The sequence below is a fragment of the Rhineura floridana genome, chromosome 4, assembly GCF_030035675.1.
Source record: "Rhineura floridana isolate rRhiFlo1 chromosome 4, rRhiFlo1.hap2, whole genome shotgun sequence".
Lineage (NCBI taxonomy): Eukaryota > Metazoa > Chordata > Lepidosauria > Squamata > Rhineuridae > Rhineura > Rhineura floridana.
In genome coordinates this window covers 133,922,553-133,948,968 of record NC_084483.1, presented here as the reverse complement: position 1 = coordinate 133,948,968, position 26,416 = coordinate 133,922,553, and the positions used below count along the sequence as shown (strand labels likewise).

Sequence of the window (26,416 nt, the reverse complement as noted above, 5' to 3'; positions counted from 1 at the left end):
ACCTCATTTTGCACTAGCTGCAGCTGCAGCTTCTGGACCAACCTCAAGGTCAGCCCCACATAAAGCGTAATACAGTAATCCAGCCTGGAGGTTACCATTGCATGGATGGACAACAGTGGTCACGTTATCCCAGCCCAGAAACAGCCACAGCTGTGTTCCCAGCCAAAGCTGGTAAAAGGCACTCCTAGTCACCGATGTCATCTGGGCCTCTAGCTACAAAGCTGGATCCAGGAGCATCCCCAGACTAGGAGAAAGTACAACCAAAGCTTGCAACTGACCAACTGTCCAAAGTCAGGAACCACCAACCCACAGTGCCTCCATCTTAGGGTTGCCAGGTCAGAAGCATCCCAAAACCTGAGATTTTAGGGGAGGGCCTGAGTGATGTCATGGGGGTGAGCCCGAGTGATGTCATGGGGCAGGCCCAAGTGATGTCATTAAACATGATACATTAAGCGTCAATCACAGTTGCTTGGAGCATACAATTTTAAAAAGTCTGATTGGAAATTAAGCTAGAAATCTTAGCTAAAAGATGGAGCCTGGGTGGGGAACATTTAATCTAGCCTACTTGCTTTTGACAAGAAGGGTTTAAGTGCCGCCAGGCCAAGCCAGACACCAGAAGGCCACCGTAGGAAGAAAGCAGCCTAGTGTTGTGGAGATGTTAGATGGGAGCATCCAGGAGTAAAGATGGATGCCCCTGAAGGCTTCAATTCTAAACACACTTACTAAGGAACTAAGCCCCATAGAACTCAACAGGACTTACTTCTGAGTAGATATAGTTTGGAATGTGCTGTTGGTAAAGCTTGACTAGGGATCCTCTGCAAAGGATATCCTGCCTGGAATGCCCTGCCTGGAATGCCCTGCCCTTATATTTTAATGTGGCTGCCCCAAACTTCCTTACAGATTTGACCCTTCACTTCAGAAAGAGGTCTGAGAAATGAGTAAGAGTAAGAAGATTCTCCACCCTTTCTGTCTACCCTGTGGGCTGCTATAAACTCACTTTGACAGACAGCCCAATTCCAAAGAGTTATAACTGACAGAGAGAAAACACACATGGTTTGGTCTACCTTCACAGGCAGCAGTTTGGGAACAACAATTGCAGCCACACTTTCAAATACACACTTTTACCACTATTGGGCAAGAAACAAACTGCCATGAAACCAACAAGGTGCATCATCAATGGGTTTTAGGGGGTTGAGCTGAGCACATGCAACCACTGCTGTTGCTTCTATGGATGTAAGGGAGTGAGGTTAAAGGTAAATGAAATACAAACAAAAAATGGGGAAAAATACAGTGATACTTTCCTAAATGCAATACCATACCAAACACAACAAGATTCCTATGAGTAAGGCAGACAACTTAGCATCCCACAACCAGTCAGGATTCATAACCGAAAACCAAAACTAAACAAATCCTGGCAGCCAGTCAGTTAATGCTGAATGCTGTGGCATGATTGCTGACATGAGTGAGATCCTATCAGCACATAATACCTCTGCTCTGAAATCTGCATTGGTTGCTGATTTGCTACCAGGCCAAGTTCAAGCTGTGCTTTCCATGTTATGGGTGCCACATAGTACTTGTTCTGCTCTTGTAATAAATCAGTCCTGTAAAGTGGCAGCATTTTGGATACTCTGTTCTTAGGGTTTCCGTGGTAAGAGGTATTCAGAGGTGGTTTACCATAGCCTTCCTCTGACTTTGGACACATACCATACTTTGGACACATGAGAAGACATGATTCACTAGAAAAGATAATACAGGAAAACAGAAGGGAATAGAAAAAGAGGAAGACCAAACAAGAGATGGATTGATTCCATAAAGGAAGCCACAGACCTGAACTTACAAGATCTGAGCAGGGTGGTTCATGACAGATGCTATTGGAGGTTGCTGATTCATAGGGTCGCCATAAGTCAAAATTGACTTAAAGGCACATAACAACAACAATGAAGTGGCAGCACCTACGCTTTGGAACTCCTTGCCTATTGACATTAGGCAGATGCCTCTTTTCAGCACCTGCTAAAATCATTTTTGTTTAGTCAAACTTATCCACGCATGTAGAAGCTATTGTGTTTTTAAATCTGTTTTTAACTCGTTGGTTTTATTAATTTGAATGTTTTTCAATACATGTCTTTAACTGTTTTTGCCGATAATTTTATTGTTTTAATTCTTTCTGTAAACCGCTTTGAGATTTTTTACAATAAAGCAGTATATAACTGTTGTAAATAAAATACATAAATAAATTTTGAAGTCACAGCTTTTAAAAATGTTTTTAAAGATGTTTTGTTTTAATATATTTTAAAGTCTGTTTTTATGATTTTAAAGTGTTTTTAGTGCTTTTGTTTGTTGCCTTGGGCTCCTACTGAGAGGAAGGGTGGGATATAAATCAAATAATAAATAAAAAAAATAAAATAAACTTCATTCACCCAACCCAAAATTCAGAATCATGCCACTTTAAGCTGTTTTGCAACTGTTCATACTTGTTTTATGGTTATTCGTTTTTAAAGGGATTTAAAGATCCTCTTGTGGATAAAGAATTGGTTAAGAAGCAGAAAGCAGAGAGTAGGAATAAATGGACAGTTCTCCCAATGGAGGGCTGTAGAAAGTGGAGTCCCTCAAGGATTGGTATTGGGACCTGTACTTTTCAACTTGTTCATTAATGACCTAGAATTAGGAGTGAGCAGTGAAGTGGCCAAGTTTGCTGACGACACTAAATTGTTCAGGGTTGTTAAAACAAAAACGGATTGCAAAGAGCTCCAAAAAGACCTCTCCAAACTGAGTGAATGGGCGGAAAAATGGCAAATGCAATTCAATATAAACAAGTGTAAAATTATGCATATTGGAGCAAAAAATCTTAATTTCACATATACGCTCATGGGGTCTGAACTGGCGGTGACCGACCAGGAGACAGACCTCGGGGTTGTAGTGGACAGCATGATGAAAATGTCGACCCAGTGTGCGGCAGCTGTGAAAAAGGCAAATTCCATGCTAGGGATAATTAGGAAAGGTATTGAAAATAAAACAGCCGATATAATGCCGTTGTATAAATCTATGGTGCGGCCGCATTTGGAATACTGTGTACAGTTCTGGTTGCCTCATCTCAAAAAGGATATTCTAGAGTTGGAAAAGGTTCAGAAGAGGGCAACCAGAATGATCAAGGGGATGGAGCGACTCCCTTACGAGGAAAGGTTGCAGCATTTGGGGCTTTTTAGTTTAGAGAAAAGACAGGTCAGAGGAGACATGATAGAAGTGTATAATGCATGGCATTGAGAAAGTGGATAGAGAAAAGTTCTTCTCCCTCTCTCATAATACTAGAACTCGTGGACATTCAAAGAAGCTGAATGTTGGAAGATTCAGGACAGACAAAAGGAAGTACTTCTTTACTCAGCGCATAGTTAAACTATGGAATTTGCTCCCACAAGATGCAGTAATGGCCACCAGCTTGGATGGCTTTAAAAGAAGATTAGACAAATTCATGGAGGACAGGGCTATCAGTGGCTACTAGCCATGACGGCTGTGCTCTGCCACCCTAGTCAGAGGCAGCATGCTTCTGAAAACCAGTTGCCAGAAGCCTCAGGAGGGAAGAGTGTTCTTGCACTCGGGTCCTGCTTGAGGGCTTCCCCCAGGCACCTGGTTGGCCACTGTGAGAACAGGATGCTGGACTAGATGGGCCACTGGCCTGATCCAGCAGGCTCTTCTTATGTTCTTATTGTGAGCTGCCTTGTTTTCCAGTCACCAACCCTACCTCACAGGGTTGTTGGAAAGACTCCATACACACACATACACACACACACACACACACACACACACACACACTTGTAAATATACACCCCATATAAGAGTTAATTGTCAAACCAGTTGGTCATTGCAGAACATTTTTTTTAAAATCAGTATTAGTTTCCTACATAATAAAAAATTTGATACCTAGGTAAACCCTGCCTAATTGCTTTTAAAATAGTATTGGAGGGGGAGGGAAAGATTTACAACACAAACACAATTCTTTGTTATACTTACTCAAAAGTCCCATTAATTTACAGCACAATCCTAACCATGCCAACTCAAAAGTCAGTCCTAATGAATTCAATGGGGTTTACTCCAGGTACTTGGGATTAGCATTGCTTTACTCCCAGAAAAGCAAGTATTGGATTAAATACTTTCACATGGCCAAGGTTTTCAAAGCACTGCCCTCTCCAACAGCCCAGGGTCTGACTCTTGTACACAAGAGAAAAAAAACTTTAAGCCATATTCTTACTTACTCAAACTGAAGATCTCAAAGCCATCATTTCCTGACGTTGCAATTAAGTGTAGGCACTGCCTGGGTTAACAAATCACAACCCTGGCTTCACTTATTGGCTACAATCCTGAAAGGGCGGGGTTAGAGCCAGAGCTTGGGAAAGTAAATTTTTTTGAACTACAACTCCCATCAGCCCAATCCAGTGGCCATCCTGGCTGGGGCTGATGGGAGTTGTAGTTTTAAAAAAGTAACTTTTCCAAGCTCTGCTAGGAGCTGCTATAACAGATCCATTAAACAGATTTAAGTCGCGGGCGGAGGCTGATGTTTTGGTGTATATCTCAGGAACCAGACCACCTAGAAACTTAATTTTTTAAAAAAATTGAAGCTGAGAGTCCGGAGATTAAGGTGGGTCAGACGGAGAGGACCCCCAGAAACGAGAGTCACAGGCCAAAAAACGGAGATCTGGCAACCCTACTCCATTTTGCTAGGATTCAGACTCAGTTTATTGGCCCTCATCCAGCCTACCACCAAGTCCAGGCACCAGTCCAGGCCTTGCACAGCCTCTGCCAGTTCAGATGTTACGGAGAAATAGAGCTGCTGGCACTCATCTTCAGCGTACTGCTGGCACTCATAGATTCCTAGTCATAGAAAGCTAGGTGTCTATTACCTCCAGAATAAGAGATAGAGAGATTGTACTTCTGTGTACAATCTACTCTTTAATTGCTAATTAATTATTTTCCGTCACATTTAGCAAACCAAAAAGTTGAGTTGGAAAGCTGAAATTATTAATTGCAGAGAATGAGCAGAATATACAAATGTGTTTAAATGAGTCAGGTTTGTAGCATCGGTAGCCTATGGCAGATAATTTGCAGGTCTATACTTAGAATTACTGTGAAAAGCAAACTGCTAGGCAACATTGCATGAACTGGAATGAGGCACCATCCTTAAACTTTGTGTAAATGCTGGTGGGAGAAAAGGACCTGGGTTAGATAGTCTCTTCTACTTGCAGAGGTGTTGGCGTAGAAACCCTCTATTTATTTGTGCAGTGTGTGCATAGGGTACCATTCTTCCTGGGGAATCACATGTGCCTATTGAGTAATGATTCAAATATGATACTATTTTTGTGGCTTGGCAAAAAAATCTTCAGGCAGGCTGAAGCAGAACATATTAAGGCAGCAGAGGATATGGTCCACAAGATGTCAGTGTTAGACTGTATCAAGTACTAAGAAGCCCATTTCATGTTTGCCCTTGCAGGAGCCGATTTCCATGTTAACACTTCTAAAATACAGGAGTAGCCAAACAGTTGTATTGTTTTTTATGTATCTTATGTTTTATTGTATTGGTATATATTATTATATTGATATTTTATATAAGTGGGCGATATATACATATTTTTATAAAACAGATTTATATACAGCAGAGGAAGGCTGATGAATGCAGAAGCAACTTGTCATTTCCTTGAGAAACCCCTTCAGTGCAATATTTGCAGACATAAGAAAAATTTCCAGATATATGTACATTATTTTTAAAAATTATGTAGCCCTTGGTTGACAATAGCTATAATACAAGAAAGGTTATTCTAGTTACACTTCCTAATTGTAGCTGTTGACAAACAAAGTCGGTGGTGTATGCTATAGTAAGGATATGATATATATGTGGGCTCCTACTGGGAGGAAGGGCAGGATACAAATTTAATAAATAAATAATATGCTGGTTGCTTCAGTAAATTCACTGATACCTCTCCTAAACTAAACTAAGATAGCTCCATCTTTCCATAGCTGTTTCCACTATGCAGACCTTTATAATTTACAAATGTTAGCATGCAAGGCAATTTTTGCAGAACATCTGTTTTAACTATGCCTTCATTTTGGCCCAATACCAAACATTTGACCGACACCAGACTTAAAACAGGCTAAGAAATGGGCATTCTGCCATTGATTGTTTAGTGGATAAACGTCTCTTTCCCAAATATTCAAGCAGTCATGAAAATACAAATAACTTTTTGCAACCTGTGTTCTGTTGGAGGTAAAGCCCCAACTAGATGAGATGTTGGTGAGCCATAATTTGATTTCCTATTTATTTTTTTAAAAATACAGCCAGAGGACCCAGACTGGATCAGGACAGGAGTGCAGGGAAGAGTTAATAATTTCTCTTTATGCTTATTTCCTTATGTACATTTATTTATTTCTTTATCTATTATATTTATATCCCGCCCTTCCTCCCAGTAGGAGCCCTGAGCGGCAAACAAAAGCACTAAAACCATTATAAAATATAATAAAAACATCCTTAAAAAAATATTAAAACAAAACATCCTTAAAAATATATTAAAACAATTTTTAAAAAAGCGCTTGAAAAATGCATTAAAAAGCAATTCCAACACAGAGGCAAACTGAGATAAGGTCTCTACTTGAAAGGCTTGTTGAAAGAGGAAGGTCTTCAGTAGGTGCTGAAAAGATAACAGATGGTATCTGTCGAATATTCAAGGAGAGGGAATTCCAAATGGTAGGTGCCACTACACTAAAGTTCCACTTCCTATGTTTTGCAGAACAGACCTCCTCATAAGATGGTATCTGCAAGAGGCCCTCACCTGCAGAGCTCAATGATAAACTGGGTATATAAGGAGTAAGATGGTCTTTCAAGTATCCTGGTCCCAAGCTGTATAGGGCTTTGTAGACCAAAACCAGAATCTTGAATTTAGCCCGGTACCTAATAGATAGCCAGTGCAATCCTTTCAGAAGTGAGGTGACATGTTGGCAATATCCTGTCCCAGTGAGCAGTCATGCCACCGCATTTTGCACCAGATGCAGCTTCTGGACCAACCTCAAGGGTAGCCCCACATAGAGCACATTACAGTAATCCAACCTGAAGGTTACCAGTGCATGGACAACAATGGTCAGGCTATCCTGGTCCAGAAACAGCTGCAAGTAGAGGCAGCCTCAGCATGGACATTGAAATCACCAGGACTATTGTTCTGGTCTCCTCCAATAACACAGCCAAGACTGTCTCCGTCAGCTTGGTCAGAGAAGCTGCCGGGCAGCAGGGTGGACAGTACACCAGCAGCAACCCTAGTTTACTGTCTCCTTGGCCCGACACCAGGTGCAGGCCTTCACAGCCAGCTCCAAAACACAGTGGTTTCCTGGTGACAGAGATGGAAGTTCTGCAGACCGCAGCAATTCCTCCCCTCATCCCTGCAGCCTGTGCTGGTGTTACACCATCCAGGTGGGCAAAGCTGGGTCAGATCAACTCCTCCTAGCTCACCCACCCAGGTCTTGGTAATGCACACCAAATCGGCACCTTCATCCATGATCAGATCATGGATGAGTATGGTCTCATTGTGTACCCTCTACCTGCACTTGTCTTTTCTCTCTTTTTTTCCATGTTATTTCTTTATTGATTTATATTTCACCCTTCCTCCCAGCAGGAGACTAGGGTGGCAATGTTACCCCACTGGAGAAATCTTATATACTTAAAGAGTACTGGAAACTGGGTGTCTCACTATTATAGATCTAATAGTGACCAACAATCCATTTTTTTTGTCATGTGCCTTCAAGTCGATTACAACTTATGGCAACCCTATGAATCAGTGACCTCCAATAGCATCTGTTATAAACAACCCTGTTCAGATCTTGTAAGCCCAGATCTGTGGCTTTCTTTATGAGATTAATCCATTTCTTGTATGGCCACTCCCTTCTGTTTTTCCCAGCATTATTGTCTTTTCTAGTGAATCATGTCTTCTCATTATGTGTCCAAAGTATGATAACCTCAGTTTCAGCATTTTAGCTTCTAATGATAGTTCTGGTTTAATTTGTTCTAACACCCAATTATTTGTCTTTTTCGCAGTCCATGGTACGCGCAAAGCTCTCTTCCAACACATTTCAAATGAGTTGATTTTTCTCTTATCTGCTTTTTTCACTGTCCAGCTTTCATATCCATACATAGAGATCGGGAATACCATGGTCTGAATGATCCTGACTTTAGTGTTTAGTGATACATCTTTGCATTTGAGGACCTTTTCTAGTTCTCTCATAGCTGCCCTCTCAAGTCCTAGTCTTCTGATTTCTTGACTATTGTATCCATTTTGGTTAATGACTGTGCCAAGGAATTGATAATTCTTGACAAGTTCAATATCCTCGTTGTCAACTTTAAAGTTCCGTAAGTTTTCTGTTGTCACTACTTTAGTCTTTTTGATGTTCAGCTGTAACCCTACTTTTGTGCTTTCCTCTTTAACTTTCATCAGCATTCGTTTCAAATCATTACTGGTTTCTGCTAGCAGCATGGTATCATCTGCATATCTTAAATTATTGGTATTTCTCCCTCCGATCTTTACACCTCCTTCATATTGATCCAATCCCACTTTCTGTATATGTTCTGCGTATAGATTAAACAAATAGGATGATATAATACACACTTTCTCACACACTTTCTCCACATTCTGTCCTAACAGTAGCCTCTTGTCCAGAGTATAGGTTGCACATCAGGACAATCAGATGCTGTGGCACCCCCATTTCTTTTAAAGCATTCCACAGTTTTTCATGATCTACACAGTCAAAGGCGTTGCTGTAATCTATAAAGCACAGGGTGATTCCTTTCTGAAGTTCCTTGGTCTGTTCTGTTATCCAACATAAGTTTGCAATAAATTTATGAACACAAGAAAAAGCCTCTTCCCCTCCATCTGTTTGAGCCCCATGAAACCCTTCCATGTCCAAACTCTAATCTCTTCACTAAAAGTATTTCAGTCTCTATTTTTTAGGGATAGCAGTTGGAGGAGGAGCATCCTTTTACTTCACTGGGTGGCCACCCTAAAGAAACATAATTTTTCAAACATTGCTGATGATATAAGGAGCTATTGAAGCAGCATCCGGTAGTGACAGTAACGTATTGAATATTATAGTGCATTAATGTGTCATAAAGGTAAGAAATCTTGATTTGAGTAGTTGCCTCACAGACTAGGTTTGGAAAAAAGTAACTGAAATACAGTATATCCCAGCATATGGAAGAAAAGAAATGGCTGCATTTGAAAACGCACGAGGCCAGCACCCTGCTGAAGCTAAGCAGCATCACATCTGGTCAGTGCCTAGATACCATATGTAAGCCGCCTTGGGTTTCTATCATGAAAAGAAAGGCGGGGTATAAATATAATTAATAATTATTAATGAATTAAATAGCTTAGGACACATACTATATTTTTCTTTCCAAGTGTTCACATACATTAGCAGCATTTTAAGAAAATGCCCTTAGCTGCAACAGCAACCTGACAATTTAGTTTTTGCAAGTCTGAATAACAAATTGCAGGAGGGGAAGGAGAAAGGATACTGTCCAGAGCAATAGCCAATTCCTATCCACCAAGACAATTTCTAGGTCCACCATCACTGATGTGTGGAGTCTAAAATTCTTGCTGAAATTAATTCACAAAGATGCTGTTCTTTACACATCAGAATGCATTTTGATCTCAAATGTCAATACAGAGAGACCAACTCATGCTCATACAGACTACCTATTTCTTGCTCAAGCACATGGAATTCCACAAATTCTTTTCAACCTATGAGTGGAGCTACACTGTTAGGGTTGGCATCAGGGGTTGACATGAAAATGAATAGACAATATTGGTGAGCAGAAGGGGTGGGAGACCACTGAGGACATCTTACCTGAGAGCTCCCAAAACCTGGAGCTGGCCCTATGCACTGTAATGCCATAGCCAATATATTGGAGGCAGAATGTGTACGTAGTTGTATATGTTTCCCCTTCTCCAAAAGCTATACAGCAGTCTTGTAATTAATCTGATCAGTCACTTAACAGAGCAATTTGAATTTCACAATGCTTTCCAGGAAGAGGCCTAGCCAGTAGACTCTGCCTACCCTAGAGAATTGTTTTGTGTCTAGTAAAAACCACTAGTGATTTTTTAAACCTTCAGATCAGACAGAAGAAGCTTCTCTTTAAATGCTATCTCAAACAGATACCTCTTTGTGAATGTAACACTATATTGTCACACTTCTCAGGAAAAGCAAATTGCAAATGAGATAACTCCTGTGGTCTTGGTGACTTAAACTAAAGCCTTGAGTTTTCAGAACAACTCTTGAGGCTATAAACTCAGAACAACAGGGTTATTTGTTTTATTTTTTCAGTAATAAATTTACCATGCTGCAAGGTGGCAAATGTCAGGGCAAATCATTCCCTTGATTAAAGCCTTGAACAATATGAACACACGAGAGGATTACCCATGTTATCAGATAAAATGGATCTTAAGCGACTGACATTCTTTACAAGAAGGCTCGTTTCATTAGTTTATTGTATAAAAAAGTAGAGACACCAACATTCATTACATTCAATAATGGGGGTGGGACACATTACTTTGAAACTTTTACTACAGAATGGGAAAAACTGATGATTACCAAGGACAAATATTTGCTCTTATATCATACTTCTGAAACCATGCCATGCCGAGTATTTGCCATACAGATATGGGGAGGGCTGTGTATTCCTCTAATACTTTAAAATACATTTTAATATATAAATTTTATCTCCCATTCTCTTCCCCCAACACAATGGTTTGGATCCTAAGTTGCTCTTCCATTTGCATAAGGGGGTGGTGATTTCTCCTGACGTTCCCTTCTATCTGCAGTCCCTCACAACATATCCCACACCATTCTTAAAGGTCCCTCAATGCTTAGGAGCAGACTTCCAGAGGACACAGGGGGCTAGCAAGAGAAAGCAGGAATGTCCTGTTCCTTAAGTATAACTTCTGTTCACAGAAGGGAAGTTAGGATTCAAGCCAAAGTATATAATCAAGAAGAGAGATCAAGACTGTCTTAATTTTAGAGTGTCATGGAACTCACCTACCACTGGTATCATACTCTACTGATTACGAACACAAATGATGCACAGGCCTGGGTACTTGTTTTACATATACTGGTATGTTGTTTCATTTTTGCTTTTGATATTTGTCTTCGTTTTTCTTTCAAATGTGCCAGATCAAATCCTCCTTGATCACCTCCTTTCAAATTCCCTTCTATGTATTCAATCTCCCTTCTGTGTATTTAAGGGTTTCTTCATAAATTATAACATTCCTGTATAAAAAAGTATGATTACCTTGTATAGCTCATAATGGGTTGGGAAATCTGTGAGTGTAAATTCTTGTGTGTACACACACTGACAAGCTGCTGCTAACAGCAGTTTTCCAGCATATGAACATGCAGACATTTTCATGTAGAATCACAACATTACAAACTACATATGGAAACTGCTCAATTCCCTGCCAGATATGATCTTGGTAATCTGGTGATACACGAAGCAGCCCTAAGAAGCATGAACTAGTCATAAGCACTGATGCAAGTTAGACAAAAACTGTCAATAACAATCCTCCAGCAATTCTTGTTTATCACTGCTCAGTGATACAATGAGCTAAAATAAATAGTAATCTTCAAATAATTAGTATACTTTGTGACCAGTGAAAACTTCATCTCTTTAAACAAGGCAATGGCAACTGTTAACTGTACTGTATTCCATGGAAATGTACATTAACAGTTTGTATACACTGATATTATTCAGAACTGACATAAACAAACTATTACAGCTTTTGCAACCTTGTTCTATTTGGTGTCATTTTCACATTCTTGCATATAAACTAACTAGGTAACAGAAAGCCAGCATTAAGGCAGGATGTTCAAACAGGTACATTAAGGGCTCAAGGTAAGGTATAAGCTTAGTTCATTAGCTTCTCCAAGGTACATCTCCCACTCAAATACTCTCCATTTTTTTCAATCCTTTGAAAGTCACCATGTTGATTCTAATACCAAATTTTCTCTCTCAATCATCAAAGATACAGACTATTCAATAGTGAAACTCAACAAGAGAAATAAGAAAAATGTTACAACACTTGAGTATATACACCAAGTCTTCACTGATACCTGGTCTCAGTTACTAAGGTGGGTTTACAACACTAAAATATAGAATATAAGCAGTGACAATTGTGACAGCAAATAGCATTGAAAAGTAGATCTCTCACTGACCCATGAAGCTGATCAACTTGTTAAGCCATTATATAAGGAACTTTTCATACATATTATTCTACTTTATTTGACTCTAAAACATTACTAAATTTAAAAGAAATGGCTTCTTCAAAGAAACATTCTAATAAGCAAATGCTAAGAAAGGAAATGCTTTCTTCCAATTCTGCAGTCCCTCTCCCTTCTGGGTCATGAGGTTTCCAAGTATTTTAGGAAAGCCCATCTTCTTGGTCAATTATTTCTGTTTTGCTGGAAAATACATCAGCTAACATATGCTTTGGTATCTCAGATCCCCTGACTTTTAACGTGTAACAGGCATTCTCCACTTTGGCCAGACTCTGTTTCAAGGTATAGAGTTTTTTAGAAACTTCATATGGTCCAGTGTTGCCAATATAGGAAAAGCCATCATAGATCTGACGCAGGAACTGGCTTAGCTCAAATGGGGTATCGATGTCACCGTTGCCAACGCTGTTGATGCACATCCGCATCAGCTCTCCAGTTAGATCAGCCACTCCCAAGAGGTAATCAACAGGAGTCACCTTCAGGCTCCAAATGTGATGTTGGTTGTTTTCACAATCAGAAGATGGCTAGCAAGAAAACAGAGTATAATAGATAGCTTAGAACCCAGGGAAATTGCATCTTGTCAAAGACAATTCAGATAACCAGTTAGATTAAATTATTTCTAGAAAGAAAATGTGTGGTTGAACCAATTAACACATGCTTATGCTTGATGTCTTCCATTATTTCTTTGTGGTTAAACAGGTATTAACACAGTCTGCGTCTGTGTTAGAATTGCTTGTTAATATGTTTTTTTTAATAATGTTTTTAACCCTTTTTAAAAAGATGTGTTTAAAGCTTTTTTTTAAATGTCTTTAACGTTTTGTTTTAATGTATTTTAAGGTCTGTTTTTATGATGTTTTAAAGTGTTTTTAGTGTTTCTGTTTGCTGCCCTGGGCTCCTGCTGGGAGGAAGGGCAGGATATAAATCAAATAATAAATAAATAAATAAATCCCTATGTTGTGCCTCATTATAAACAGCTTAATCTTAACAGGTTCTCTAACTCGGACAGATGGGCAACTAATAAATAAAATTTTATTAATTTTATTTATTTACCTTTTTCCCTAGCAGGTGCCCTGTGTCTTCTGCAATTTATTGACTTCCATCTCCATGTCAGGAAAAGCATAACCTGACAAATGTCTGCCCATCATGCATCAATTAAAGCACAAGACGGACACACACTCCCCAAGTTTGGCAATCCTATCTTATAGTTTCATAAGGTCTACATTCAGTAATATGGGTTGTTTGAGTTTCCTAGCCTAGATGGGAGGTACTTTTTTTTGGGGGGGGGAAGCTTTTCCTACACTTACCTGGGATTCCCAATGGATTCCCATCCAAGGGACTAATGAGGTCCAAACCTGCTTAGCTTCAGCAATGCTGCAGCACCAGATGTTTCCAGATCAGATAATCCACTTTATTCTCTGTTTGTGGCCAATAGCTTCTTCATTATCACTGCATGCATAACTACCATGGTTGTACTCAAATGCTTGTTTTAAGGGCTACAGATCCCCAAGGGTGCACTCACCACCATGGCAAGATCTGAGGCGGGAATAATGATAGTTCAAGAGAATCAACTTGCTGATTAAAGAGGATGGTCAGTATTACTTAGGCAGGTACAATGTCAATGACATTTATCTACTTATGTCAGTTTCAGGCAAAAGCACCATTCAAGTGCCACCTCTCTCTCCAAGAATATCTAAAAATGATATTTAATCTGGCCAATAGAGTCTCTAGCCTTGACAGCTATCACAATGCTTGGAAGCTCCTTCCATATGGGAAACAGATCTGCCCCATCTAGTTACAAATCCTGCAGCACACAGGCTTAGCTGCCAAAAGTAGATGGTGGACCTCGGAGGTAGACAAGAAGATGTGCAAAGAAAGAAAATGAGATGATAATCTTTGGCTTGAGGGCAGAAAAGATTATGGGATTTCACACACCAGGAAATAGTGCCTAAAGAATATAACTCAAGAGTTTCCAATAGCAATAGTGAATTCATTTAGGGGGCAAGGGACACCAACAAGAGGAGTCCCCAAACTATTGGCTAATTCCAGGCTCATAATTTGGGATGAGTAAGATTGTAACATCAATAAAATGACAGAAATGGCAGAATAAGTACCTTAGCCCCCTGTGCTGTGTGGTTTCAGCCCAGAAAATACCAAAATTGACTGCTTGCATAAATAAAGCAAATGCAAACTTGCATTTATTGTTTTGTATAATTCATTTTACTCCTGCTTGCTACAGGGGTAAGAGAAAAAGCGGCCCTGAAAGATCTAGGATGACTATAAGTAACACAAATTTCATGAAGTTTAAGCAATCCTGTTTCAGTCTTAAATAATGGGAATTTCCTAATACATAATTGTTCACAAGGGATTGTATCCAAAAGCTACAAAAGACTCTTTTCCCTCCTACTGAAAAAAGCCTCTTCTGAGGTACTGGTGCACCCTCAGGAATAATGTGGAATGTGGTGTGGAGGGTGGGAATTGCTGAAAACTAGGTGGAGGCAGCTTGCATGAGTAGAGTTCCTACTTCACAAGCTGCTACTGCCCAATTATTTCCAATTACCTCCCTCCCACATCCCAGGCCTTTTCTGACAAGGCTTTTCAGAGAGCTGCACTGGGGAGTATAGGGTAGGAAAGCCTTATTGCAACCTACAGTGATGTTTGGATACAACCCTATCTCTTTACTAAAAAGAAACCAATACTTCATTTCCTGGTGACCGCATGCACTAATGTTCTTATCTAAATCAGAGTTTCTCAATATTCCCTTCTATACTTTATTTGAAAGGATATGTATAATATATAAAAAGTATGATGCTTTCTTTCTGCTGTTTTTGTGATCTTGAAGTCATAAACTCTCAACCTGAGACTTCATTATACTGAGCTGTAAATATCTGGAGTGTCATTTCTGAGAAGATATCTAGGCTTGTAAAAATAAAATATTTGGCTTCTGTTTAAATACTCTCCATGAGTCATCTGTAACAGCCAAACTGGATATGCCACTTGTTCTAGTAGGAATCACGTAGTTTCCCTTGTCAACAGCTCAAACTGGACAAACATTATGATTAACAGTTAGCATTAAGCATGACTGTTTTGAAAACATCAAGATGTTAAAACATCAGGGTCTGAGATAACTCAGCGTGCTTAGCTTAAACCTATGACTCAATTCTAGTTTTTCAAAGACATTATGCAGCTACTTGCTCAGCTTGCAAACCTCAAAGATATTTCTTTTCTATGCAAGTCCTCATATCAAAATCAACTCTAATCCATATGGAGTACTTGTAGGATCCACTGGAATTTCCTGTGAAAATGTGCAATGTGAAAGACTTTTCATCTTTCCTGACATTTGGAAAAAGATAAAAATATGTGAAAGCACTGATAAACATTCAAAGACTTTCCCATAAGAGTAGCCTTACTAAATCAGACAAAAGATCCCTCTAGTCCAGGGGTGTGGAATCACCCCGCAGACCATCTTGGACAGATGGGCGGGGCAATCCACCTGTCAATCACACAGTATCATTATGTCAAATGACTGGCAAACACTAGCCACCTGTCAAAGTCCCTTGCACAGGGTTCTCCAGCTTGGTAACCACAGTGCAAGGGGCGCTGCCAGCCCTGTGCTTTGCAATCATCCCCAAATGGCTCATTTCCACCTCTGGGGGAAGGCCACATGGTGTGGCTTCAAAGAGCACTACTGGCAGGGAGAAGTCGTTTCCACTGAATGAAAACCACTTACCCCTCCTTGAGCAAGGCGTTCTCCTACCGCCAATCAGCTGATGGGCAGTTGGGAGTGCACCTTGCTCCAGGAAAGATACAATGTGGAGACTGGTTTCAGCTCTGAATTGTTGCTCTGAAGTCCTGCTCTTACCTACACCTATGCCTGACATCAAGTGTATAGTGGGTGGACATGGCTGCCCTAAAACAGCCTTGCAGGCCAAATGAGGAGGCCTGACAGGCCAAGTTTAGCCAACAGGCCAGAGATTCCCCACCCCTGATCTAGTTCATCATCCTACTTCCCTGTAATGGCCAACTAAGTTCCTCTGGGAAGCTCCTAAGTATAGTATAAAGGGAAAGCTCTTCCCCCAACTGTTTTGGCCCTGAATAATTGGTATTCCAAAGACAAAAGTGGTTTTGAACATGGAGGTTCCATACAGCCATAAATCTGTCTCACCTAACTGTCACTGATAGACTTATCTATCACACTAATATCCTTTAAAGCAACCATCATACCATCCTGTGGCAGATTCTCTAAGTTAATGGTGTTGCTTTCTTTTGTCCATCTGGAATCTACTATTAACTATCAATGTTCCAGCTTTCCACGTGTTTAGGGTTGTGAGTATTCCATGCAATTAAATTTTCACTCCATATCTGTGACCAGTATAAATTTGCTTAATTTGCATAAGTGGCAAACAGCTACATAGGACACTTTAGCAAATTTTCTCCCCAGTACAATGAAAATCCTATTCAGACTCCATCCTTTGCTACCTTCCGGCATTTGATTATTTCCCCAACTTTTGCACTCAGATTTTCAAACCCATCTTCACAGCTGTAAGGAATACCAAGTTGCTATTTATTTTTAAAGATGAAAGTTTCAAATATCTGGATGCTTAACAGCAGCTTAGGCTAGTGTCAATGCTTCTGCAGGATAATCACACAATCATGGCAGTGAGACTTGCTGGTAGTACAAATAGATGGGTATGATAAATCTTGTTAAAGCAAAGATTAACTTGTTATCAGACCTTTGATTTTATAGCCTTCTGGTTAATAGCAACAAACTAACTTTTACTTCACAACCAACCAGTTCAGTCACTTTCTGGAATAAGTTACACCTGATGGCTCAATTTTAAAGGTTGTTTCCCCCCCCCCCAAAAAAAATACACTACTGAATTGCACCAGTTATTTTGTTTTTCAAATCTCTATGGCATAAATATATCAGCACTACTGTTGTAACTAGTAGTGACTAGTACGTAGACACAAAGAAAACTATTACAATAGTTATTGTATAGAAATAGAAGAGGACAACAAAAAGGGAAGAACAAGAGCCCTATTCCAAAAGATTAGAGAAATTAAAGGGAAATTTAAACCATGAGTAATCAACAGGGGAACACACTGACTGATCGAGATGAAATAAAAGGAAGAGGGAAGCAATACACTGAAGAACTCTATAAAAAAGATGCAAGGATGACAGATTCATTCACGGAGGAACCATATGATGAAGAACCAGAAATTTTAGAATGCGAGGTAAAAGCTGCTCTTCAAATACTTGGAAGAAACAAATCACCAGGAACAGATGGCATACCAATAGACTCGCTACAAGCTACTGAGACTGAATCTGTCCAAATTTTGACAAAAATCTGTAAACAAATATGGAAAACTAAAGAATGGCCCACAGACTGGAAGCATTCAATATATATCCCACTTCCAAAGAAAGGGGATCCCAGGGAATGCAGTAATTATCGAACTATTGCCTTAATATCCCATGCAAGTAAAGTAATGCTCAAGATTCTACAACAAAGGCTCTTACCATATATGGAGCGAGAAATGCCAGGGGTCCAAGCTGGATTTAGAAAGGGAAGAGGCACCAAAGATCATATCGCAAACATACGTTGGATAATGGAACGGAGCAAGGAATTTCAGAAGAAAATCACCCTGTGCTTTACAGATTACAGCAAAGCCTTTGACTGTGTAGATCATGAAAAACTGTGGAATGCTTTAAAAGAAATTGGGGTGCCACAGCATCTGATTGTCCTGATGCGCAACCTATACTCTGGACAAGAGACTACTGTAAGGACAGAATATGGAGAAACCAATTGGTTCCCATTTGGAAAGGGTGTGACACAGGGGTGTATTTTATCACCCTATTTGTTTAATCTGTACACAGAACATATCATACGGAAAGCAGGATTGGACCAAGATGAAGGTGTGAAAATTGGAGGGAGAAATATCAATAATTTAAGATATGCAGACAATACCATACTATTAGCAGAAACCAGTAATAATTTGAAAAAAATGCTGATGAAAGTTAAAGAGGAATGCACAAAAGCAGGACTACAGCTGAACGTCAAAAAGACTAAAGTAATGACAACAGAAGATTTATGTAACTTTAAAGTTGACAATGAGGACATTGAACTTGTCAAGGATTATCAATACCTCGGCACAGTCATTAACCAAAACGGAGACAATAGTCAAGAAATCAGAAGAAGGCTAGAACTGGGTAGGGCAGCTGTGAGAGAACTAGAAAAGGTCCTCAAATGCAAAGATGTATCACTGAACACTAAAGTCAGGATCATTCAGACCATGGTATTCCCCATTTCTATGTATGGATGTGAAAGTTGGACAGTGAAAAAGCGGATAAGAGAAAAATCAACTCGTTTGAAATGTGGTGTTGGAGGAGAGCTTTGCGCATACCATGGACTGCGAAAAAGACCAATAATTGGGTGTTAGAACAAATTAAACCAGAACTGTCACTAGAAGCTAAAATGATGAAACTGAGATTATCATACTTTGGACACATAATGAGAAGACCCGATTCACTAGAAAAGACGATAATACCGGGAAAAACAGAGGGGAGTAGAAAAAGAGGAAGGTCAAACAAGAGATGGATTGATTCCATAAAGGCAGCCACAGACCTGAACTTACAAGATTGAACATGGTGGTTCATGACAGATGCTCTTGGAGGTCACCGATTCATAGGGTAGCCATAACAAAACTGTTGTAACTACATGTCCTTCAGGTTATGTCAGTCAAGTTCTCTATATACAGAGCACAAGTTTCTTCGAAACAGCAAATAACTGGCTTTACATTCCATTCAGAGGAAGAAAACGATGGTCAGGAAACATTTTGACTATGTACAAAGTATTATATATATAGCAAGAGAAAAATGAAAAATATTATAGTAATTCAGTAAGAAAGAGCAAAAGGCAAACAAGTTAAGCTATAGAGAAGCATATCCACGCATCAAATTACCATGCAGAAAACATTTTAATGGAAGAATCCCATGGAAAACAATCATGAATTTTCTTGATTCCTCTGATCAAGCTCCATTAATACAAACCTTTTAACATGACTGTGAGAAGATGTTAGAAAAAAAGTCAAAGTGTCATTCTCACACAATATTCTCCACTGGGGCAAATTATTAGACCGATGGAGTATGAGACTGAAGTATAAATGAGTTTGAAAGGAGATGGAAATAGGAAGTGAATCTCCAGCTGGGGAAGTTGTCAACATGCGCTGATGTGAGAGAGACTTGGCAGGGGAGTGGAAGATGACAAGGCATCTAAGAAATTGAATAAACTAAACTAAGTGAGGTGCATGAGATTAAAAATGGTTGAACCTGGTTAACAGAAAACCTGGAATTTCAAGAACAGAGACATTTAACTCCTAAGGAATATGAGCGCATACACAGAAAACTACTTTGGCTAGTCCTTCTGCAAGGCTCTAAGAGAGGGGTCAGGAAACATTATTCACAAGCCTGTGGTTTGCTGATTTCAAGCCCACAGGAGAGAGGATTAGCAGCTGCTGTTTAGCAGAGCAGAACCTCACCCTCAGCTACCATGTCCTTGGGAGTGCTTTATACTAGCACAGGGCTGAACTATTCAACACTAATTTTCCCACAGTGCCATAGACTGGGGGAAGATAATAGCTCTAACCTTCAGAAGGCTAGAGAAAATCAATGTGAGAAAGAGGCATAAAAAATTGGGATTCTGAAAGCCTCCCACACACCCAGAATTTAAATTTATTTTCACCAACAAAACCAGGCAAAAGTGCCTCCCCACTTTTGCAGCAAAAGAATGAGATATAAAGTGGGAGACACTTTTAGCTTCACTCTACATTAGACTATAATTTACCTTATCTGCCATCCTTTAAGGCAGTTTTTTTAATCATTCCCCTTTTTATAAATGGTTAACTAAAGTTGAAGGATTGGTGCTTCATTATGGTGGTACCCCAGCTCAAATGAGATTTGAATCCAGGTTTCTCCAGTCAAAATGCAACACTTTATTATTATGGAGCCAGAACAGTCGTAGAGGATGAAATTCTGAGCTTGCATTTAAACAGCAGCAAACATCTGAAAGTGTGTGCTTTTTGTCTCTCATTTTTCATTACTGGGCATTCAAAGGGCATTACTAGGCATTAAGAAGCTGGAGAAAATTATCAAAAGGGCTATAAAAAACCTTAATTGTTTTTAATTGTTTGCATACGGCTTTAATAAAGCTACACAAATATGCTGTTCTAGAGTGTCTTAATTAGTACTAATAAAAACTGCTGTTTTCTGCAAAAAGAAAGAAAAGAATGAGCTTAAACCAGCTCATGTTAACTTATTAAAACACACTAAATAAGATGGAAATTCCAAAGAATGGACACATTTGCTGTTAAACACAGTGGGTTGTAGGTCATTAATTCATCAACAAGTACTTTACAACCTTTGTTTCTTCTTCTTTATCTTCTTCTGTAAATATCAGTTGTCTATTGATCTCCTCTATGCTAATTAATGACCGGGTTTTGATAAAATACTGGAATGAAACAGCTTCCACATATTCCTGAAGACCTAGTTGAAGTGGGAAAAAATAAAAGAAATGACCTTTCATTGTCATCCATAATAATCATTTAAGCAACATACTAAGGATTTCTGCAAAGAGAGAGTCAATTCTGCTGTCAAGAACAGAAATATGTTTAAACATTTCATAAATCAAAAAGCACACAGGAACATATATCCTGCACGGAAAGATTACTGGCCCTGTACAGCAGCAAACAAAAGATACATCACAGGACCATGCTGCCTGCCTCTGCAACTCTATGCAACTTACAAATTGCAGTGAGCACCATTCATTTTACTTGTGTCAGATTTAAATGGGTGGTATCAAGCCCTAAGATTACAATGCGCTTAGATGTGTTCAGCTCTGCACTGGATTGTAATCTTTATTAATAAAGAATGATACAGTAGGGCCCCACTCATACGGCGGGTTATGTTCCGGACCTCCACTGAAAAGCGAAAACCGCTGAAAAGCATAACTCATTGAATAGAATGGCACACAACAACCGAAAATCGCCGTAAAAGCAGAAAAAGCACTGTATGAGTGGGGCTTTAGTCTAATTGCATCTAATTGAGACTGCTGCATTAGCGAAGCGCCGTAAAGCAAAGCACTGTAAAGCGGGGCCCTACTGTACTGCTTATAAATGTGGAGATTCACATTTTTGTTACTACTACTTTTAAAAAGCCTTGGTATACCCAGATTTTGATACATGCAAAAATTATTGTACAATACATCAGTTAAGTCAGTTTCTCCGACTACTTTATCAATTTGATTATTTAATTTCTTCAGATGGAACCCCCACTGGATTGTTCCCTTTTGAAATCTGGTATGCACACTCCTCTTCTACTTCAAGTGTCTGTCATTTCAGTAACATTTTCTGTCCCTTTAAAACTGTGGGGAAGTTCTTGAAGACTTAAAAAAAATGCTGCTTTTTACCAGCCAGGGAAAATGTAGATGCTTACGGTTTTATACTTCTCCCAGTCAGTGGCAGCTAGTGGCTGCATGTCAGTGGGGCAGTGGAATCTGTTCTGGGTTTTGTCTGAACTGTCAAGGAGCAATCCAAGGGGCCAAAAGATTTCAGCACAGTGGACAGCTCCTTGAAAGTTCAGGCTAAAACCCAGAGTGTATTCCACTGCCCCACTGACATGGAGCCACTAGCAGCCACTGCTCCCAGTTAAGGACACGGAATCAGTGACTGGCCAGGTAAGCACCTGGCACACAATGAAAACTCCTTGCTTCATTAGAGTAGATTTGAAAAAGGAATACCCCTCCCCCTTTATATATTGGTATGTTTGGAAAATGCATTGCCACTGCAGTCAATGGTGGGGATGGCTGTAAAAACAGGCTGTGATGAATCTTTTGAGATGTCTTTATTCCATTTGGATGTACAATCTCTTTTCCTCAGGGCAGAGCAGAGAAGCAACAACCTAGCATTCAGGATCCCATGAATAACTGAAAGCAATAAATCTTGGACAGCTACTAGCAGTAATCAGCATCAGAGAATTTTATCTAAAAACCTTCTTTGGAAGCCTTTTGGGACTAGGCTTCCGAAAGATGAAGCACATTGTCACTTGCAAACTTCCAAGCCCCTATATGTCATTCAGTTGCTGATTGCATCATTCCCAATGCTCCTTCCTTCTGCACCCATCACCTGCTTACTATTGCAAAGTTCCTACTCTCATTTTTCATATATTCTAGTTGACACAATAAACAAAGAAAGCAGTTTAACTATAGCTCAGGAGCTGTACATTGCTCTTAAGCAGGGCTAAGCTTAAGTACTCACCATTTATTAAGTTCCTTTGTAGTAATATTAAAATTGGCTCCCCCCCCAATAATTTTTCAGTAATTGTTTGCTTCTTTGGGAAGCACTTATGTTCACACCCTGAAACAAATGGCCTTGTTCAGACACTAAATAATAGTTTATCAATCATAATTATACATTATAATTATAACACTAAATTATAATTTAGCAGTACATGAACAAGCCTCAGGAACTCCTCCTTCCCTTGTTGGCATGCCTGCAAGGAGACCGAAAAAATGTGCTACGTTTTTAACTGCATTTTAGCATTATGTCCAAACCCAAGAATGTACAGTTTAACTATGAAACAACCCAACTTCTAACTGTGCTTTATGAAACTGGCTCATTTCAGTGAACCATAGTTAAGATTAACCACAGTTTAGGGTTTGGATGTAAAGTTAAACTTAAAAAGGAAAGGAACTTTCAATTTCATCCTTACAGCTGTGCGAGAAGAGAGCAAATGTGCAAGCCCAAGGCTCTTTCTTATAACACTAACCCATAGTTTTAACATTACATCTGAAGGAGGCTATTGTTTGCCCTCAGTGAGGTCCGCACATAGCCACATCCAATTGACTATGAAATGCTATGGCATCAGCACATTCACAGATACCTGGATTAACTCGGATGACTTTTGTAAGTAATGCAAGAAAGTAAAATGGTACAGAAGCTCTTCAACCCATACCAGTAAAATATGTCTTGGAGGTAAAAGCAGCAGCATCTGTGGGCTCTCAAGAATAGTGCCCAGGAGGCCGAAGAAAGAAAAGCAACAACAGTGGCAAAAGAAAAGGGACCCAAGAGAGGGGAAAAGAAAAAAAGTAGTTGTGCTACTGTATGCCTCTGGACTCTTGATTTTATCTTCATTGTTTTTAGATTTTTAATGTCTAGGTATTGTATGCCTATTTTGTACGTCGCCCAGAGTAGCTGGACAGCCAGCCAGATGGGCAACTAATAAATTCAATAAATAAATAAATAAAATCAGATGGAAATTCTGTTCCTTTGCTCTTAAGTTAGGAATTTTGGCCCCCTCCTAGTAAAGATATTTTATTCCATTTACTTTTGTAAGTTGTCTTTTCATTATCTCAGTTGTGATATATGGCATATAGGTGTTCAGAGGGTGGTTACGCATTGTTACTCCAAGAGCCATGTCTTCCTCCATTTCTCTGATTACATAATTTGTATGTTTAAAATGCGATTGCTTCATTGGCTAGGTAATATTTTACTTTAATTTTAAAGTTGTATCATCACTTCAAAATAAAGTCAAGATACTAACAGACAAAATAAAAATCAGTTTCCATGTACTAAACACAGCTGTTGTAGACTTAAACTAATGACCACTGAATTATGTTTTCCTCATTACAATCAAATACACTTGACATGAAATACGTGCCTTTTAGAAGTCGTCCACAAAACGCAGCTTGAAAATGACATTTAAAATGACCCAAGACCTTGACATAAGGTGTTTTTAGTAAGCAGGTAAAAGGATGTTTAAATATATTATATTGTAACTTAATGGAAGGACATCCGTTACATTCAGCAAATAATCCCAAAGGTGGAAAAAAGCCATCCCATTTCACTATTCTATCCAACAATACCTTCCTCCTGCTCTCAGCATTGGGTTATTTCCAGGAAAAGGATTACTCAAGGATTACGCTGCCAGTAAAATAATAGTTTATAAGGCTGCTTTTGTATAGTTGTTTTCCCTGAGTGAACATTGGGAAGGCCAATTAAAAACCCATGATTACAACCGCCGCACTTCCTCAGATATTTAGACAGGCTAAAGAACAGTAAAGAGATGTTGACATTTTATCTTAGAAGTGAGAGAAAAAACAAGATCCATCCAGTCACAGTTTTATATAGATGTTAACTCTTGTACTTTTTAGTGGCTCTTTTCTCTCAAACAGTTTTTTTAATTCTACCCTATGTATTCACTACAAAACATACAAAAGGTGCAGTGTACTTAATGCTTCCAATAACCTATCAAATATAAACAAAAATGACCAGAAGCAATCAGCAAAGAGACAACAGTATAATTTTCAAGAAGCTCATTATAAAATAAGAATTAGGAAGGTAATTGATGAGTCAACCCATTGCACTAAGGTATCGACACAAGATGCTGGACCAGTCCATTCTTAAAAATATTCAAGAATTGATCATCTATATCTCAATTATAAAGTGTTTTTTGCAGCTAAAATTCATATGAAGGCTTTCACTACTTGTATTAAATAAATGTACCCTTTTCTAATTTAGTGCAGTTCAATGGGTATAGTGTTTAGAACCAGAAGCCAAGGTCCTCTGGGTACTATGTTCTCCCTCTTCTTTATTAGGAGACTTTCTGCATGCAAATGTTATTCTACTGATCTATGGCCCTTCTCCAAACAATGAAATAAGTAGGATGTGGGGGGCACAAAGTATAGGAAGCTCCATAATCATATACTATGCTAACACACCTGGGACTTTCACAGGGGTGCCAAGAACTTTTGCAGGAATTGTACAATAAAGGAAGCCTTAAAACAGTCCTGACAAGCAAGTATCATAGTTAGGATCCAGTATTTAAAATCTGGCAAAGTTGTTCCCCCCCCCCTTGCTCGTGTAATTTACTAGTTTCAATTCCACTCCTTTTGTTGCTTACTTTCCTGAGCAACTGTCTTGTTTTCACAGTAGATAAAAACTGGTTTTAAAAAATTAAAAACAGATTTTAAATTGTACTTATATTAACTGATCCTTTAAAGAATGCTCTATGCTAAATTTCACAATTGCTATAAATCCTACAGTGCACAAAAGATATTGGCTAGATCATACTCCTGAGTAGCATAAGCTTCTACTGAGTTGCAAAATTATGTTTTACTTATTATAGAAGTGCTTGTATGCTTGCTAGCTTGCTCAAGATCTCACTACTTGATCCAAGGAAACTTAAGCAGATCTGATGGTAGCCCATAAAAAGGTTACTTCATACTTTAAAAAAGGGGTGAGGTTAGAATGTCCAAAAACCTAAGTAACTTGAGATAAATTGGAATCTACCAGGGTAGTCTTAGTACACCTGTAATATAACAAGGGGAAAATGCACAACTATCCCAGAACAAAGCTAAACGATACAGGGGGAAATTACTTTAAAATCAGCTATCCAAAAAACCTTAATTGTGATGTAATTAGTTTCTTCAGTAGTCTTATCAGGAAACTGCATTTCCACATTTGGAATCTTATCTCCGCTGTCAAAAACACCAAGAAGAGCTTATTTAATTTTTTCAGCTACATCCTGTTCCTGTGTTTTTCAGCTGTCTTAATTTTACTCAGCAGTCCAATGGCCTTTTTCACTCAGTCCTTCCTCTTCATAATTTTAAGTGGGTATTTTATTTCCCAGTGAGTTTTTTGCAATTACATGCTACTATTTTTGTCACTTTACCAGTTTATTTCTGGGCTACTGCTATATTGTATGCATACAGCTCGGGACCAAGATACCTGACTGTGTTACCCCTTATATACCCAGTCAACCACTGCGCTCTGCAGGTGAGGGCCTCCTGCAGATACCATCTTATCAGGAGGTTAGTTCTGCACAATATAGGAAATGGACCTTTAGTGTGGCAGCACCTACCCTGTGGAATTCCCTCCCCTTAAATATTAGGCAGGCGCCATCTCGGCTATCTTTTTGGCACCTTTTGAAGACTTTCCTCTTTCAACAAGCCTTTTAAGTTGAGACGTATCCCAGTCTGCGTCTGTTAGAACTGCTTTTTAATATTTTTTTTAATATGTTTTTAACCCTTTTTAAAAAAATGTTTTTAAAGCTTTTTTAAAAAATGTTTTTAATTAG

General features: G+C 39.1%; 1 protein-coding gene across 4 annotated transcripts in view; it reads right to left on the bottom strand.

Annotated features, from left to right (window-relative positions):
* Window positions 1–10,494: 10,494 nt before the first annotated feature.
* Window positions 10,495–26,416, bottom strand: part of TSNAX (translin associated factor X) — a 50,699-nt gene continuing 34,777 nt past the window's right edge. For all 4 annotated transcript variants that reach the window (XM_061624494.1, XM_061624493.1, XM_061624492.1 and 1 more), the window contains exons 5-6: window positions 20,703–20,827; window positions 10,495–12,815 (exon numbers count right to left, since the gene is read on the bottom strand). In XM_061624494.1, coding sequence (XP_061480478.1) covers window positions 12,438–12,815; window positions 20,703–20,827 — 503 coding nt within the window. In that variant the 3' untranslated portion in view covers window positions 10,495–12,437. The remainder of the gene's footprint in view (window positions 12,816–20,702; window positions 20,828–26,416) is intronic.